This window comes from Pangasianodon hypophthalmus, chromosome 15 (genome assembly GCF_027358585.1).
Source record: "Pangasianodon hypophthalmus isolate fPanHyp1 chromosome 15, fPanHyp1.pri, whole genome shotgun sequence".
NCBI classification, from domain to species: Eukaryota; Metazoa; Chordata; class Actinopteri; order Siluriformes; family Pangasiidae; genus Pangasianodon; species Pangasianodon hypophthalmus.
The window spans coordinates 23886670-23906520 of NC_069724.1; the positions used below are offsets into that span (position 1 = coordinate 23886670).

Here is a 19851-nt window from a genome sequence, read left to right on the forward strand (position 1 = left end):
TTTCTCAACATCTTCAGTATAAGGGCCTTCATTCAGAACAAGAAAACAACAGATGCATTATGGGACGGCGGTTGTTCCAGCTGTCTGACGCCCACCTCTGCGGTTCTGGATGCCTGACCTTCAGCGTGCACACTCTCTCTCTCTCTCTCTCGCTCTCAAACACACACACACACACACACACACACACACACACACTGCTAAGAATGACGGGAAAACAAGCTGATGGTGGTGATGTGGGCAGAGACGCAGATGAACTCCGACTCGGCGTGTTTGAACAAGCTGAGGTGCAAACGGAGAAACTCAATACGGTGGGAAAGAAAAGAAAAGAAAAAAACATGGAGGAATAACGATGACTCAGAAAAAGACAGAAAGAATATGGCTTGTATAACTGTTACACAGAGGATCACATCCTGTGCTAAACATAAAAATGAGTTCAATTTGAATACAAATTTATCTGTGTTGCGCTTCAGACACCACACACTGTCACAAAGCAGCTTTACGCAAATCCGCATGTGGTGCTGTTTTAGGAAAATAATCAGTGGTGTGATGAAGCGAAGTTACTGTTACCACCTTGAATATTGTCCTTTGGTGTTTTATTCCTCTTATACAACAGCAATTTGCCTAGAGAACAACACCTCATACTTTTTTATCTGTTTAAAGTTACATTTAATGTTGCGAAACAAGTTAGCTAGCAGCTATATATAAACATTCGTTCTCTCAGTAGCCTCTATCTTTCTTTCCTTTTTTCTCTTTCTTGATGTTAATAAGAAAGAAAAATGCAGTTAGCAAAAAACTTCAAGTTACAGCTTTACCCTGGATTGTTACGAAGCGCTGACACTGGAGACTCCTTCCATAAAGGTTAAATAAACACGTCCAAACAGAAACCTTCGCCAAGTCCCTGTGAATGAGCTGTTGCTATAGAAACGATAATGTATTAGAACAAGCGCATTAATATAAACCTGTGATTTGCAGCTACGCTACTGTGAGAGCTGCGGTTATAGAAAATCAATCAACACCTTCTGACCAATCAGAATTGAGAATTCAAGAGTGCTGTGATAAAAAAAAAAAAAAACATACAATATCATACAGTATGTTAATAAAGAAAGAAAAAGAAAAAACTACATCTTTCCCAGAAATTTGGCTTTCACTCGCTGCGTCTGTCTTTAATCTGTCCTCTGCAGTGGACAAGTAGAAAAACAGCCGTTTCTTTGATTCTCGAGAAACGGCTGACTCATGTGTGAAACACACGGCTGGTTTTTCCCAGATGGAAGTTCTGATTCTGCTACTTTTGCATGTGATACTTCTGCCTTTGAAATCAGGGCTGGATTGTGACCAGCAGCTGCAGGAGAGAGAGAGAGAGAGAGCGAAAGCGACCTTCATTGCACTCGTCTCCCCGGAAAACGCTGAAATGACTGAACATGACGTGTGACATCGTCTGGCCTTCGGCTCGTCCGGAATACAAAAAAGTCAAAGCGTGCTAATGCTGAACTGCTGCTTTTACAGGATGTTTGTGCTGCAGATTTATCTAAGTGCTCTTCCAGCCAAACAGCCCATAAACTTTCATAAACTGTATGTATACCTGATTTAACGATTCAAATATTTTAAAAGGTTAAAAGTACAACCAGGGACACGTTTCGAAAAACATTGGGTTTCTTTCTTTCTTTCTTTCTTTTCATTTTACTGCATTAGCACAAAATTAAATGCACCAACTGGGAAAGAAAACCTGTGGAAAGTGTTACCCAAATTTACTGTAGCACTGCGACGCTGCATTAGCTAGCTAGAAACAATCCACCAGACATTATGTTAACATTAGTTATGTTTTTATGCTGTTAGAGAAAAATAATCAACAGTGGAGTGGTGTGATGAAGCGGAGTTAGTGTAACCATCCCGAAGTTAATTAGTTTCCTGAAAAGAAGCACAACAATTCACTAACGATTACAATGTTGTCTTTATTAACCAATTAAGTGTACTTTTTATCCATTTATCATTACATGTAATACGGACTATCTGTGAAAAACAAGTTCACTTACATTATAGCAGCAATAAATATTGATGGCTGGTGATTCCATCAAAAAAAACTTTTTTTACACTGAAACTTTAAGTTACACCTTTACCTCTGACTATTAGAAAGCACTGACACTGGAGACTCCTTCCATAAGCATGAAATAAACATCTCCTTATGGAAAACTTCACCAGATCAACGATTACACGTATGTATTTGTTAAATAAATAGCAACAAGTCTCTGTGTAAGAAAATTAATCAACACTGACCAATCAGAATTGAGAATTCAAAAGCGCTATAAAGTACTGTAAATTATGTAGAGTTACAATTAATAATAGCCAGAAAATCTGTTTGTTTTGCGTATTAGAGAAACCAAGCCAAGCACAAGGAGGTTAATGTCAGAAAAAAATCACTGTAAGCACTGTTTTAATTTAATTTTAATAAAATTTTCAACCTGCCAAGGTTGTAAACACTGGACAAGGACGTTGTCTTTACCTGCAGTGCCTCGTTGTCTGTTTTTCATTAGGTTTCATTCATTATTGCTGAATACGCAGCGTCTGTGTTTGCTCTGCGTCTCAGTCTGCATCCATCTGTCTCATTCAATCTGTCTGCTCGTCAAACATCTGAGATGATCTGAGAGACGCATGAGAGTCATTTGGGTTCGTAAAACGCTATTTGTAATAATTACACATCTTTGTCTGTCTCTCAGTCTCGGTCTCAGAGCCTCTGTTCTGTCTGTGAAATGCTGAAAAACAACAACATTACAATCCAGTAGGAAAATACTATAATGGTTTCCATCATGGAATGGGAATTGGTGTGATGGTTTCCACCACCAGAACCCAATAAGGCCTTTTTCATGGGTAGATGCTTACCATCAGAATAAAATACGATTAGCCATGAGGAACCATTAGGAATAATACAATCCATTAAACTACCGTTACAGACAAGCAGAAATCCATTAGAACCCATTAGAGAGTCCTAGTGCGTTGTAATGGGGTTTAACGTGAGCTAGTGAGCTAAAAAGCTGGACGTCAGTGAAATAAATTGTTTGTCTGTTAGATCACTATATGTGTTTATAAATTTCCAGAGATCGATTTTTTAAAAATAAATTATTAGTAATACAATTTAAATCATTAGCGCTAACTAAATCATTTAGCTAAGATAATGCAAACTCACACATATGTAGTCAGATGCAGCAAAGGAAGTTAATTTAGCTAGTTGTTTTAAATCCTAGCTATGTTAATTCAGCGAACAGTGCTCTAGCTAATTCGCTAGTTTGGAATCCAACCTCAGGTAAGCTGATAAATTAGCAATTAAGTTAGTTTACACAATGTTAGCCAACTTGCTAGCAAATTTGGCTTCACAACACTAAGTAAAATGGCTAGCAAATGTTGCTGGTTTAATGTTTAAGGCTATTTCATTCAGCAAACAGTAGTCTAGCTAGTTTGCTAGTTTGGGATCCAACCTCAGGTAAGCTGATACACTAGCAATTGATTGTCACACAATTAACTTACACAATGTTAGCTAACTTACTAGCAAACTACACACAAACTTACTCTCTACAACAGTTAAATAATTTACCTCAGTTAGTTCATTTAGCTTGTTATTTTAAGACTAGCTATGTTCATTTAGCAAACACTCTAGCTAGTTCATCCACAGGTAGTCAAAGCTAATAAGCTAGCTCTTGATCGTTACACAGTTTGAACAGTGTTAGCTAACTTGCTAGTTATTTTTAGGATAGCTATGTTATTTAGCAGAAAGTAGTCTAGCTAGTTTGCTAAGTAAGCTGATAAATAAGCAAGTGATTTAAAAAAAATGTATGTGTCTTTTATGTGAATTAAATTAAATATTCAATCCCAAGTTTGTGTTATTAGCATAATCATTTTCTTCACAGTATTGCTAAAACAGGCACAATGTCATGCTAACAGCAGTCTCTCCCTCGCTCTCTCTCTTAATCTCGGCTAGAGTTTCTAAAACCCTGCCTCAAATCATTTTGCTAATCTTCTCTGCTGTGGTTATAGTGGCTTTCTTACATCTGCTGTTTTTTTTTTTTTTTTTATTTCACTACAGACCCCAAAGGCACTGTGGGTTCCTGAGTCATATGGAACAGCTTAGCATGAGCGTTCGAATGAAATCCATAGGTTTAGACTCCGCTTAGCGTACCATCAAAAGCGCTTCCAAACCCACACTGTTTAGCTTTCCGTTCACTTTGCATTCGCCTGGAAAACGTCAGCGCTACTGTAGGAAAAATCCCAACCAAAAGCAACAGGGATGTGTTTCCAGCTGCTCGAACTGCTCCGCAAATATTTTTCACTTGTGTTGTTGACCATTAGAACTGTGTCGTGACAGGTTTGGAGGATTTCTGTGCCAGCGTTCACTAAGTCATGCGTAGATGGAAAAACAAAAATCTAGCCGTTAGCAGGCAGTTGATGCTGTTTGGACTGGCAGAAGCTTTTAATAGACAGATTTTTAAAAATGGTGTGCGATCGTTGAAATAGTGAAGGAGACGTTTATGTATCATTTATGGAAGGAGTCTCCAGTGTTATAGATAAAGCTGTAACTTTAAGCTTTCTGACATCTTCAGGACAAGAGTTTACACTTCATGGTTTCTCGGTAACATTAACATTTCATATAACTATACACTGCTAAAAAGTGTGACGTGTCACTTTTTAATATATAAATAAATTATTAAAAATTGTAATCGTAGGCAAATCACTATGATATATAATAGGAATAAAACCTTTCGGGATGTGCTGTTATAGGAAAATAAACTTTTATTCTTTACCTGATAACTTATTAATGATGTCTAATTAGCTACTGTACTTCCAGTGACGGCTAATTGTTGCTGTTATACTGTAGCTAGCTATTTAGTTTAATTAAAGATAATGCTAGTTAGCTATTTATAACAAACAGTTTTCTGTTCGTAATGAATAAAATACCTTTTCAGTTTCTTGTATATTTAAGGTTGAACAAATTACAGCAGTTTTTCTCTCGAAACTGAGCAACTAAAACATGTTAATGTGTCTAATGCTCTGAATATGAGGCTGTTTAGAGCAGCTTTGCCCACGATGGCCTACTTCTCCAGAAACAGACCTGAAGTAAATTTGATTTATATCTATGAAGTTTTTTTCGGTCCTATTTCAGAGATTGGTTCTCCATGTCCTTCCTGTTTTACTCCCAGTGGTGGACAATGTTCTTCTGCAGATCTTCTCAGATTCCCCGAGTCCCTGAAGATAATAACTGAAGCGTTGCCGCCAGCAGGAGCCGCTCACTTCTCGAGATTTCAGCCATTTTGGGAGCGATTTCAGAAAATAAGAGGCGAATTCCTCAGATTTATATTTACAGCCGGCGTCAAAAATCACTTCCGAGAACAGTCACTATTTTTATTAAATGCTAATAATAATAACACATTTTAATCAGTGGATTTTTTTATTGATTTGAGAAGCTGAGTTTATTACAGTCATTTTAAACACATTAACACACACACACACATTTTGAACACACCACATTCTTATTCTACTGCTTTTTTAAATAAATGATCAGTATTGTCAGTATTAAGTTAGTAATTCTTGTATTACATAGGGAATAAACCACTCCATGTTGTGCTGTTAAAGGAAAATAATCAACAGCGCAGTGGTGTGATAAAGCAGAGTTACTGTTACCACCCTGAAGTTGGTTATTTTCTTACCACCGCATGAAACAAAGTGTTTTATTCCTCTTACACCACAGAAAAGTATAGGAAGTGGGAGTGGCCAGTGGGATTTAGCCCTTGCTTTATCTCTACCTAAAGAGAGCGATGCAGCGGCACTTTAATCTGTCCAGCTTTCTCACCACCTCATCTGTACACTCAGCTCAAACAGATCAGCTTCCGAAGCTTTAAATTTCATGCTAATACTACCGTCAACACCATCCCCGAGATCGCTAACCCTTCTGAGTCTCAGCTAGCGTAGTGTAGCTGCATTGCATTCTGGGACTTTGAGTCCAGCATTTGCAGCAACATCTCCACAACTTCTACACAGGATTTCTCATTAATGTGACACTGAATGTGGCTGGAAAATGAAAAGTGACTGAGTGTGTGTAAGAACATTTCAGCTCATACACACAAACAGACGAGGAAGCGGAACTGTGTAGGAGGAGATTCATCACAAATCACCCTTCAGTCTGGAGGTAAACGCGAGGTCACTCTCTCAACACCTCCACTGCTCTGGGTTTGGTATCAGCCCTCTGTGTGTGTGTGTGTGTGTGTGTGTGTGTGTGTGTGTATGTGGGTGCATGTATAAATCTCACTCACCAGAGCCTTGCTCTCATCCTCGTCTTTATAATAGTACAGTTGTTCTCCTCTCAGCACAAACCAGCGTGAGTGCCATGTTTTGACGAAGCCGCCCTGCTTCCTGAGCCAACCACAGCGCAGCACCTTCTTCTGGGGGGCGACGCCCACGGTGCACGCCTGCTCCTCCATCTCCTCCGCTCCACAGCGCTGTCACACACTCACACACTGGAAGAGAGAGAGAGAGAGAGAGAGAGAGAGAGAGAGAGAGAGAGAGAGGGAGTTGATATGGGAACAGAAATATAGTAATGCTACTGTATACTGCAGACACACACACACCTGTGCTACAGTACCAATCACTGTACAGGTCACACACTGTGTGTGTTTGTGTGTAATTACTCACTATATCTCCATTGTTATTCTGTATAAACTGCCCCTGCCTTCTACCCCACTAGTAGTATAAAGGGGCAGTTGACAATTTTGTGTGTGTGTGTGTGTGTGTGTGAGTGTGTTAGTTTAATGATGACAACTATAAAGACACTATTCATAGCTGACCTTTTTGCTGTTGATGACCTAGAAAATTTTCTGCAGAATTTCCAGACGACAGGTAACACACACACACACACACGCACACACACACACACACACACACACACATACACACAAAACAAAATGGAAACCCCTTACAGCTCATGTCTGCTCCACTGAGGAAACCTATTTAACCATCAGACTAAACATCTACAGTAAGTTCTTTACTAGCACACCTACCATGAATATCCTAATACACAGTTATATCACAATTCCACCAATGCAGTGTAACATTTAAGTGGCGGAATTAGTTTTAGCACTAAAAGACATGATTTAATCCAGAAAGAAGTCTTATAATCCAGAAATGACGGTAATTCTGTACGTCAGCATGCTGCCGCATATCTGAATGTGATTCTCAGCACTGCAGGAACAGTAGCAGGGATCAACGCCCTTGATTATTCTGGGATTTGCTAATTTACACCAAACGTCACGTCTCTTCATGTTCTCATCATTTTTAGAGGTCGGGGGTTTGAAGTAAATCTCTGTCTCACTTTCTTTCTCTCGCAGGCTTCATTAGGAATTCTGAAAGAACCTGAAAGAGCAAACATTTCTAAAGCACGTCAAAAAATCCTCGTTTGGGTTTGACTTTCAAAAGAATGCTTAGAAAGTCACTTGCTTGATGGGAAGCCAAAAACTGGGATGGATACCTTCTCTATGGTTAGCTTATACATTCAAAGATATGCTCCTGGGATCTTATGCTGCATTCGAATTACCTCGGAAGTGGAAAGTTGGACCTCAGAACTCGGAACTACGGCATTTCTGTAATTCCACGCGTTCGAACTACAAAGTGTGAATAAACCATGGACGCCTCCATGTTCGCCTTTTTGTTAGCAACGAGCTAGTCTGAAGTTGGAAATTCTGAGTTTTGAGTTTTATTGGAATGCAGCAAGTTTAGAGGTCCAGTTTAAATGTTGATCTGGTAAGTTTTCTGTAAGGAGATGTTTATTTAACATTTATGGAAGGAGTCTCCAGTGTCAGAGTTTTGTAACGGTCAGAGGTAAAGCTGTAGCTTTAAGTTTTCTGACATCTTCAGGACAGAAGTTTATGCTTTTTGCGTAATCTCGTGACAAGCTGCAAATTTTTTTTATTATTAGTAACTTCAAAAGAAAGAAAAAGGAGAGGCTGATGAGGGAACGACTGTTTATAGCTGCTATAACATAAGTGAGAACAGGAACTAACTTGTTTCACGAACATTCTTCTACATTGCACTGTATGTAACTATAAACGGATAAAATGTATGATGTGTTATTCTTTAATAAATTAAAAAATTGTTACTGTTGGGAAATTGCTCTGGTATAAGAGGAATAAAACACTTCAGAATGTACTATTATAGGAAAATAATCAAGTTTGGAGTGGAAACAGTAACACCACTTCATCACACCATCCTGTTGTTGATTATTTTCCTGTAACATAGTGTGTTAGTCCTTATTTAATCTTCTGACCAATCAAAGATTACTTATACATTGTTTGGGTTGACAGTTGTTTCAGTTTCTACAGTATGTGTAATTCTGCACATACTGTTAAATATGTTATTTAAAAAGTGTTCAACTCTACATACTCAACTTTATTTGCACTTTTTTATTATTATATATAATAACATGATCAAAGACACACACATATACTGTACGTGTTAGCAGGCCAGAGGGTGTCATAGGCTGAAAAGACAGTAAAATAAATAAATGAGTTTCAAATTTTGATTGTAACAAATTTAGATGTACTGTGAGTGAACTAAGCTATTTTCTACACTCCATTTGGGACACAGCCCACTTCCAGAGGCAGATCAGGTCGTGTTGCATTCACCTCGTCTCGGGCCAACAGAGTGACATCACTGTGCATGCAGCAACTTACAGATGTGTTGAAAAACTGGACCGTGTTCTTGTGATGTTGTGGAGTGTAGTCAGTGGAGGGTAAAGAAAACTCTGCAGAGGTTTGTAGGGTTCTCGTGTCAAGAGCTTAAGCAAAGTGTAAACAAACCCTAATCTGCTCTCGAACACTCGGAACACTCGGAGACTCAAACACAGCGATTAGCTGTCATTTAACACGCAGTGCAGATGTGTTGCCACGTCATCACCAGTACTGAAGGCAAAAGTAGGAGTGTGTGTGTGTGTGTGTGTGTGACAGAGAGAGAGAGAGAGAGAGAGAGAGAGAGTGAGTGATGACTCGAGGGGTCTTTGATGGACTCCAGATGTTAGGTTCCATATGTTATCATTGTCAGTAGGTAGAGCTCTGATGCAGTGTGTGTGTGTGTGTGTGTGTGTGTGTGTGTGTAACTCTGTGCATCTATCTATCTATCTATCTATCTATCTATCTATCTATCTATCTATCTACATACCTGTCTGTCTGTCTGTCTATCTATCTATCTATCTATCTATTTATCCGTTTATATGTCCATCTGGTCTGTCTGTTTGTCTATCTATCTATCATCTATCTAACTATTTATCTGTCTATGTAGTTGTTTATCTATCTATCTATCTATCTATCTATCTATCTATCTATCTCCAAATCTAGAACCTTTAACAGTTCTTCAGTTGTCACTCTGGTGGAACCCTTAAAGATTTTAGATAGAACAATACAAGAGTGTTTCCCTATTGAAGAACCTACCGACTGTATCTTTTCTCCCTCTCTCCTTTGCTCTTTTATCTTTCTCTCTCCCGCTCTCTTGCCCTCTCTCCATCTGTCTGTTTTCTTTCTCTTTCATCCCTCTATCTTGGTATGAGTGTGTCGTCTCATTGGCACTTGGCGTGTGTCCCCGTGCAGACGGTTGTGCTCCTGCCGTGCCAACTCTCCATCTCTGTGATTAATTATTGCCATCTACAGCTCTATGGAGAGGCTGAGACATCAGTCGTCTCTCTCTCTCTCTCTCTCTCTCTCTCTCTCTCTCTCTCGACACACGACAACTGAGACACAGTAAATGAGTAAATGTTCCACATCACACATAGTGACTTTATCAGGACAGAGTGAGCTTTAGAGCGTAGAACAAGTCATGATAGAGGACACAGTGAGTAAAGATCATCTCTTACAGATTTAAAACTGCTGTTTCCAAATGGTAGTTTGCTTTCAACAAATTTTCAATGGACTCGAGTCATTTAAGTTCTTTTAGTTACATGATTTGTTCAGATTTGTTCACTGATGCTTTAAGATTTATTCACTGATACGGTTTTCTAAAATGTGCGCGCTGATCATGCCATCATCTAAAGCAGACAACAAACAGCAAGGGCAAAAAAATGCTAATAATTCTTGCTATTTTGTTTTATTTTATAATATATGTCTATCTCTTTGAAAGACTAGAAATCTCCAGCTTGGACCAATGAATCAGAACAGGACTCATTGAACTCAAATGATTCACTGAATGACAGACGAGAGAATCTCTGTAATAAATAAAAGATTCACTGAGTCAAACATTGATCCAGTGAATGAGAGAAGAGTGAATCTCTGTAATAAATAAAAGATTCACTGAGTCAAACACTGATCCAGTGAATGAGAGAAGAGTGAATCTCTGTAATAAATAAAAGATTTACTGAGTCAAATATTGATCCAGTGAATGAGAGAAGAGTGAATCTCTGTAATAGCTAAAAGATTCACTGAGTCAAACACTGATCCGGTGAATGAGAGAACAGCGAATCTCTGTAATAACTAAAAGATTCACTGAGTCAAACACTGATCCAGTGAATGAGAGAAGAGTGAATCTCTGTAATGAACAAAACATTCACTGAGCAAAGACTGACGCACTGAATGACAGGGAAGCGAATCATAGTCATGACCAAAAGATTCACTGAGTCAAACACTGATCTGTTGAAGGAGAGAGAAGCGAATCTCAATCATGACCAAAAGATTCTCTGATTCAAAAACTGATCCACTGAATGAAAGAGGAACGAATCTCAGTCATGACCTAAAGATTTACTGATTCAAAAACTGACTCACTGAAAGAGACAGGAGTGAATCTCAGTAATGACAAAAAGATTCACTAATTCAAACACTGTTTTGCTGAAAGACAGATGGACAAATTTCAGTCATGACTGAAAGATTCAATGATTCAAACACTGACCCACTGAATGACAGGGGAGCGAATCTCAGTCATGACCAAATGATTCACTGATTTAAACCCTGACCCACTGAACAAAAGAGGAACTAATCTCAGTAAAGATTCACTGATTCATATGCCGACTTGCTGAAAGACAGAGGACTGAATCTCAATCATAAGCAAAAGATTCACTGATTCAAACACTGACTCACTGAACAAAACAGGAACGAATCTAAGTCATGGACAAACGATTCACTGATTCAGACACTGACTGACTGAATGAATCATATCTGCTTTTGAACACTATGTTTTTGTCTTTTAATAATTCAGCCTCAAGTCTCTCTGAGTCTTTAAGTGGCCTCTTCATGTGGAGTGGGATGGAAACGATAGTGTCTGACACTGGATTTACACACACACACACACACACACGCACACACACACACACACACACACACACAGGCTTATGTCTGTGAGACAAATGACGTCTGAAGTGGCACCAGGCTTTGAGAGGATTTGCCTGCTTTGTCTCCTTTGCTTTGTGTGTGTGTATGTGTGTGCGTGTGTGTGTGTGTGTGTGTGTAAATCCAGTGTCAAGCTCTATGTTCATCAGTGAACATCATAAATAAATGATGCAGCACAGAAGGTTCACAAGGAAACAGTTACACAGCAGCATTCGTTGTATTTTGAGATTCGAACAGTACAGAAAGTGCAAGAACTAAATAACAATCGTGACGAAAATATTGACATTTTCGAAGTCGTGACATTTAAATCAAGTGCATCAACGAGATCAGGTCTGCTGAGGTACTGAGATTTAGAGCTGTAACTCAGAAAGTGTTGATTATGTTGTTTGATTATTATTGATTATGTTGATTATTGTTTATATTAATGCGCTCGTTGTAATAGGTTATTGCTATCGTTATAATAGGTAACAGCTCATTCACAGGTACTTGTACAATAAACGGTTCACATAAACTGTTTCAAAAACATGTGTAATTTTTGATATGGTGAAGTTTTCTATACTGAGATGTTTATTTAACATTTATGGATGGAGTCTTCAGTGTCAGAAGTAACACTGTAACTCTTTAAAAGTTTTCCAAGTTTACACTTTGCGGTTTCTCTGTATTATAACAAGCTGTGTTTCTTTTTGTCTTATTAACTTCAAGAGAGAGAAAAAAGAGAGGCGAACGAGTGTTTATAGCTGCTATAACAAAAGCAAACTTTAAGCATAACTATAAACGGATAAACAGCATGACGTTGTGTTGTTCTTTAATGAAAAAATTGTAATCTTTAGCAAACTTCGGTAGCAATAAAACACTTCAGGATGTGCTATTATAGGAAACTAATCTACTTCTGGATGGTAACAAGACCTCTGCACCATAAGTAGTAACTATTTATTGGCTGAATTTATTGTACTGAAAAGAATAAAACACTGAACATGGTGTGTGCAAAAGTTTGCACACCCTTGGTTAAGTCACATGTTGATTTTCTTTAATTGAAAATTATTTTTCCATCTTAACCAGGAAATATTTCTGCAAATTGTAATGCACAGTAACTATATATTTGGTGAATTTACTGTATTGAAAAGAACAAAAGAGTAAAAGTTGTGTGTGCAAAAGTTGGCACACCCTGTCAACCTTTTTTTTTTGGAAGCCAGCTAGTAGTGATTGTATTCTTTCATTATGATTATTTCTGTCTTTTATTTACAGAACACATCAGAAATATTGAAACTATGTGTGTGTGTGTGTGTGTGTGTGTGTAGTGATTTTATTCACTGTCTGTTTTCTCTAACTGAAATATCTCTGACTCCGCAGTCTGTTGCCACGTTTAGTCTTCGGTACATCAGCTCCAATTATAATTTTACAACTTTACATCATGATATATAAAGGAACTGTTTCTGTCAAGCTGAATTACTATTTAACTTTCTTTCACTCACACACACACACACACACACACACACAAATTTGAGAACATACACACACCCAATTTGCTTGATACCCATCTCTCTCCATCGTTGGGGAAAAAAATGCAAATATTTCTCCCTAGAGCATGCGCCATCTCTTTTTTGTTTAATAAGATATTTCTCACGCTTGAATTCACAAAAGCCATTTTCTCCACACACTGCTTCTCATTCTGATAGAGGAATAAATAAAAAAAAGCTGGAGAAGGTATTCAGAAAGGCCACTAAGATATCTGGAAGTCGACTGATATGTATGTGAAATATTAATAATATCTAGACTGTGCATAATATCTAGACTGTGACACCAATTATTGGTCCATTCCACCAAACCTATAAATCCTCAACAGGACTCAATACCTGGTTAAAAATGAAGCCATGATTTTTATGAACACGATCCATCAGTTCTCGTCGTCTGAGCTGGCTGCTCTCCTGTTTAATAGCGGCTTTAATTAATCAGACATAGTGGCTTTTTCTACAGCATCCTCAAGATGGAGATATGAAGACGACCGCCCACTTAAGGTCTGAAATAGAGACGCCGCCGTTATACAAGTCCCCTAAGGAACTGAGTGAGGAAGTGGCAAAAAAAAAAGGGAAATGATGGTATTTTTCATGTCATGTCACCATAAAATGAGTGCTTATGCACACTATTAAAGTGCAGCTCAGCTGGTGTGGCGGATAAATTCATCCTCAGTGGGCAGATCCAGAAACAAAATGAATAAACCGGGGCAAAACAGCAAAGTTCAGGGAAAAACAAAACTTTAAAAACGCGGTGAAGCTTTAAGGTGTCAAATATTCTACATGGGTGTGAAATAATAATAATAATAATAATAATAACAATAATATAGCACCTTTTATACATTAAGATGCAGTTTTAAAAAGACAAAAATGCAAATATAATAAAAACAGCATTGGAAAAACACAAAAAACAGACAATAAATAATTCTAAAAAATAATAATATAGTAAGCATAAAATAAATAAGTAATTAAGATACAACATTAACAATGAATTTACATGAATTTTACAAAGTAGTGACTTATAGCTCAGGAAAAAAAATTAAATATTTAATACAATTTAATACAGACTTATTCAGATTCTAATAAAAGCTATTCTAAGTTGTTGTTTAGAATAATTATTCTAATTAAATATACTCATCGATTTGGATTCGAAAAATGAAAGTAAATTTTTGTTGTTAAAATTAACTTACAATCAACCGATCCGTTTGAGTTCGTTTAGCAAAAGATGCTAAGTAAAGTTAAGTTAAATAATACACACATTAGAATAATAAAGCTAGTCATACATGGAAAAAAGAGGAAAGCTACTTAGCTAGCTAGTCAGAAAAGTTTCTGTTAGCTTTGTTAGTCTGCTCGTTACTGTAAATGTTAAACTAGCTGCTAAACTGAGCTCGCTAAGCTACAGGACAGACTGCAGGCAGATGCTAACGTAAATAAAAACGGTTTCACTGCATTTTGGTTAGAAATCTTTACATATTAATATGCAAATAAAGATAATAGTGTGAATATTTTTTAAAAAATGCAGGAAAAAATCAGATCTTTAGTACAGAATTTGTTGTCATGTGCCAAATATTTACCAGAAATTCAAAGTAAACAAAGCAAACAGCACAAACAAGCGATAGCTTCTTTTTTTTTTTTAAGAAATTTACAATGCTAGTTTTTCTGTCTCAACAATGTTGTGCCTTTTTGAGTTCTTTTTTAAATCTGCATTTTCCCTTCAAATGTTCTTCTGGAAAAAAAAATTAAAACAGATTGATTGTAATCTAAACAAATCGTCGTGCTGTGACAGAGAACCTAATTCTTTTTTTTTCTTGTTTTAACACCTCAAACTCATGCAGTAATTATCATAAATAAATTAATAAAAGCAGGGAAATGTTAAAAACATGTCTAAAATTTAACCATTGGCTCCTCTGATCAGAGATGGAGAACTGTTGATCTACTGAGCTCCAATATTGCGTACGTCCTCCAATATATCACACGCTGCGTTTGGGAATCGTCGTGGTCAGGGCTCATAAACACAGAGCTCACTGTCCAGCTGTTCAGGATTTCGTGTTTTTTTTTTTTTTAGTTTTAGCTGTGCTAGCGCTCTTTGATTACTCAGCATATTTACTCTCCGCATGGGAAAGTCAGCAGCCCTGCACCCAAATCCAGCGCCGCTGTTTGACCCGGGCTTTTGTTTGCCCTTTTTACTGCTGAGAAAGTGCATGGAATTTGGCTAAATCATTTCCAAGGCTAAGTTAAACTCCCGTTAGCGTTTACACCCATTATGTAATGAAGAGCGAATTTCTTGCTTATGTATAAATTTAAATCATTAGTATTAACTGCTATGCAATCTGAATGCACCCTTAATTCTAACATTCCACTTTTTACCTCAGTTTAACGTTAGTTTAAAGCTAAATGTGAAATCTCAACTCTGTGTGACTTTAGCTTTGCTAGCACTGTTAGCTTTGTTCGATTGCTGAGCATATTTGTTCACAGGCATGGGAATGTTAGTGACCCTGCGCCCCCAAAACTAATGATGTAGTTCTAAGAAGAATCATTAGCAATGTGGGAATACTTCAAATAATTAGCAAATAATAAGCTAATTTTTTCCAGTACTTCTTGATTAGCTAGATCAGCTTTTAGGTTATGATTATCGCTAGAACTAAAACCTGATCTCATAAAAAAAAAAAAGTGTGACGTGGTTTGAGTTTGTTTCATTTTATACAGAAAAGGAAAGCTTGAGTTTAAGCTTTAAAACTTTTCATATAAACTGAGGAGAATGCCTTATTGGCTAAAGTTAATGTTTAGATATTGTTCTTAAATGTTAGCTAGCAAGAAATGTCCATCTCTTCTAGCAAGACTCATTTATAGTTGTTATTTACATACAGCAGCCTAGGCATTGTGTGAAATACAAGGCATTTTGTGAAATACAATGTTCGTTTTGATAATAAAAAGTAAAGCTCCACATGGTATGAAAGTTACACATTCAATAAAGCAAAGTTAGCTAAGTTTTTTATATATAACAAACTAGCGGTCACTTACATCCTGCGTGTCCTTCTAGTGACTTTTACTCACGAGAACAAATCAGCAGCGGCTCGTGACCATACGTTTTGGTTAACATTTGGTTTCGCTTAACGTATATCTAGTGACTTTTTAATAATAGGTAGCTGAGAGTCTAAAACATACGGTCATTTAGCATACAGTCTATCAGCTCGTTTTGAGTTGTTTTAGTCAGAGCTTCATTCAGCTGTGTTTGAGGTAATATCATTAACCAGGATTGCCAGGTTTCAGACCAACTGCATCTCAAAATCTACACAAAAGACCTGAAATTAGCCCCAAAAATCAGGAATTGATATAAAGGGAAACACATTTTCCTTCTTTTTTTCATAGTCTTTGCATGGGGAAACAAGGTCACTGTGGTGCGCGCGCATTTCTGATATACGGACATTATCCACTGCATAATCTCCCTTTCCCTCTGCAGTACATCTTACAATAGAAATGGACAGTATGGGGCAGCGTGATTCCTGCCCCAATGGGCCTCTGCTATCACTTGTTTCAGTTCCTATTTTTGACCACTAGGTGCAATAATAACTCTATGGAGCTAAATAGAGGAAGTGAGCAGATCCATGATTATCATCTAGAAAGGTGAGCGAATCAGGTGAGAGGTGAGTCTGCGTATATATCTGGAAAACAGCAAAATATTTAAAATCTTTGGTCGCTCAAAAAGAGGTAATTAGTATTTCAACGGAATTTGAAACGTATGGAATTGTGAATGAGGACGTTATGAAGATTAAAGGACAAGTAGGACGCTGCTGAAACTCAGCAGATGAAGTAAAGCCTTGTGCTTCCAGATGGAAACCGTTTCTCCACCATGTGCTTAAATAGCAGCTATTAGCCAAAGCAAAGTCAATACGAGCAACTAGAGTGTGAATGTTTATGGAGTGTGTGTGAAGCAAACGGCACAACGGGGCTAAATAATGTCTTTAACTCAATAACAGACTCCTGTAGTTTAAGTTCTGGCAAGCAGAGCCACAGCACTTATCCCTGATTTCACCCTCTTCTGAACTTTTTCATTCATCTTAGATTTGTGTTCTTTCATTATTTTTAAAATTTGATGAAAATGTTGCGTCTTCTTTTGCCAAAAGGAAGAAAAAAAACATCCCAAAAGTTTAAAATAATGACAATTTTTTACAATTTTTTAATTATTATTAAAAACGTTTTTAAAATTCTCTTCTGTAAGTATGTATGTATAAATTTACACATAAACTTTTATGGTTTTTTTTTTTTTCATTCTGGCTGCTTTTTTGGCTTCTGAGTACATCAAAACAAAACAAAATTTAAATTGTAAGGACTTCAAAGCATTAAATAATTAGTTTTACTGTTTCTCTTTATTCTTTATAGCCACATTAGCTAATAATAATAATACAAACTGGCCTAGGACACCTTCACTAAAACCAGACAATCTTTCCGTTATTCATTAATTCCTGCTGCATGTGTGTATGTAATAACTACAGCCACCTGTCTGTCTGTCTGTCTGTCTGTCTGCATATTTGTGTCTGGATCTGACAGCTGCCGCTCTCTCTCGTCTCTTCAAAATAACCATGAAAAGAGGCAGAAAAAAAGAATGTTTCATGTTTTTGTGTGTGTGTGTGTGTGTGTGTCTGTGTGTGTTTGGGTGTGTGTGTTTGGGTGTGTCTGTGTGCACGTGTGGGTGTTTGGGTGGTCTCAAAAGAGGGAGAAAAAAGGAGAAAAACACTGAAATAAAGCACATGTATGGGTGTGTCCATTGTTCTTAGACCCCTGGATCCCAATCTGACACACACACGCACACACACTCACACACACACACACACACACACACACTCACACACACTCACACACACACACACACACACACACACACACAAAAGAAGGAATGAAAAAAGAGGAGAGTTAAAAACACACAAGTAATTTCAATGTGAGATGCAAAAATATGGGGCCGTTGTATAATGTGGCCAAAATTTACAAATTCTGTATTTATTAAATAACGATACGTCATACTTTTTATCCATTTATAGTTACATTTAATTATCGAAAAACAGAACATGTTAAGTTAATGTAGAAACAAGATAAGTTAATGCTAATATAATATAACTAATATTAAAAACACCAGGTATATTTCAGCACAACAGTTTCATGCGTAAGATATTTTTTGTTAGAAATGACAGTAAGACAATTCCGGGTCGGAATTAATGGGAATTTTGTACGCATATGTAATACGCCAGCTCAGATACCTGAAACTTCACTACGTACTAACACTAGCTAGCTCAAAATACACCGAATAGATAACAAAAAACATGGAGAACACAGATCGAGTAAAAAAAAAATAAAAAAAAACACATCACATCAAATACGACTTCTGAATACGTCCTAGTTTCTCTGTAAACTTTTCTTCAGCTAGCTCGAGTTAGCGGGAGCAACACTCTTCCCTTCAACCAGAAATTACAGTATATTTTAACTAGCTAGCTAATGTTAGGTGACTAAATGTTATCTAAATGTTATCTAAAACAACTGATGTCACTTTAGTTTAGTTATTAAAGTATTAAATCAGGTGTGTTAAAGCAGGAAAATGGTCAAATGGGAAAATACGAGTGCTGAAAGTTTGTAAGAAATATAAGCTAAGTTGTAAAGTTTTAGGGCTCACACTGTGCTGCAAAAGTGACACACTGGCACTAGGCAGGGTTGCCAGGTCTCAGCAGAATTTCTAATCTTTAAAAGATCTGAACCTACCCCAAAAATTTGGGGAAGCAAGAAGCATTTTTAATCTTTTTTCCTCAGTTTTTACATGGGAAACAGGTGTGGTGTGATAGATACACAGCCTGCACTTACACTTTCCCTTTGTTTGCGCAAATTTGATAATATTTCCTTCAGATGATTTGCTTTAAAACAACATCTCAGTTGCCGCAACTTTCTTCCAAATCTGTCCCAATTTGGAGTATAAACCACAGCCCTGGCAACCCCGGTGCTAGGTAGGTGTGTGTGTGTGTGTTTGTGTGTGTGTGTGTGTGCTGTATAATTCACTTTCCTTTTACTCTCATCAGAGAATTAATAAACTCAAATAATTCCAGCCGTCACTCAGAAACTGTGTGCAACCTTTTACCAAGCGTCCAACACGAATTGTCCATTTGTTGTGTGTGTGTGTGTGTGTGTGTGTGTGTGTTGCTTTCATGAGACACACTGCACTGTGGTGTTCATTTTATTTCATATGTGTTGCGACATATTCTGTTATGAAGCTCCTTAGTTGGCCATTGGTGGATCACCCTTACCCCACTTTCCGGCTAAAAAAAAGGCAAATGCACCACCCTGTGACATCATCATGGGTGACCTTTACTCTGTAAGAAGATAAAAAAATTCAGCAGCCAAGAAGAAGAAATTGGTAATATGATGGTGCATTTGACTAAAGGTTATAACCCATCATTTTAGACCTCCGATTAGAAAACAAAGAAAATCCCCCGTCAACTTGGACTCCAGCGTTGGTCCGCAGCACTTCCAGTCTTTTTGAATTAGTGAGTAAGTTTGGTGACAGTGTGGTGTGTGATGTGCTCACCATGTTTCCTGTTAAAGTCCATCGCAACCTTGCGACAGCTTCCCGATCCAGCCATGAGAATGATTTCAATAACATTCTTCTTTTATCTTAAAGGCTATCTGAAAAAATATACAGTACTGTGCAAAAGTCTTAGCACTCTATTTTTTTTTACTACAAACTTTGTTATAGATTTTTATTTTCTGACTTCTACATTATTGATTCAGTACAAAAACATTTTAGATTCCAAACATTAGTTTTCCAGCACAAAATGAAACGTTACAGAAAAATGTTTGTATGTCAGTAAAGAAAGCAGCAGATTCCATAAGAGACACTTTTCAGATAAAAACATAATGAAGGCTGCTGGGTTTCGCTGCAGAAATAAGAAGCGAGTCGACAGTCAAAGTCTCCAGAAGAACTGTGGCTGCTTCTGCAAGATGCTCAGTAACACTTCCAGCTC

The 19851-nt window shown here is 37.4% G+C and overlaps 1 protein-coding gene across 1 annotated transcript in view; it reads right to left on the minus strand.

Moving 5' to 3' along the window:
• arhgap24 (Rho GTPase activating protein 24) overlaps nucleotides 1–19851 on the minus strand; it is a 103884-nt gene that overhangs the window by 78395 nt on the left and 5638 nt on the right. Inside the window, exon 2 of the mRNA XM_026928739.3 lies at nucleotides 6294–6497. Within this exon, the coding sequence (XP_026784540.3) occupies nucleotides 6294–6461 (168 nt within the window). The 5' untranslated portion in view covers nucleotides 6462–6497. The remainder of the gene's footprint in view (nucleotides 1–6293; nucleotides 6498–19851) is intronic.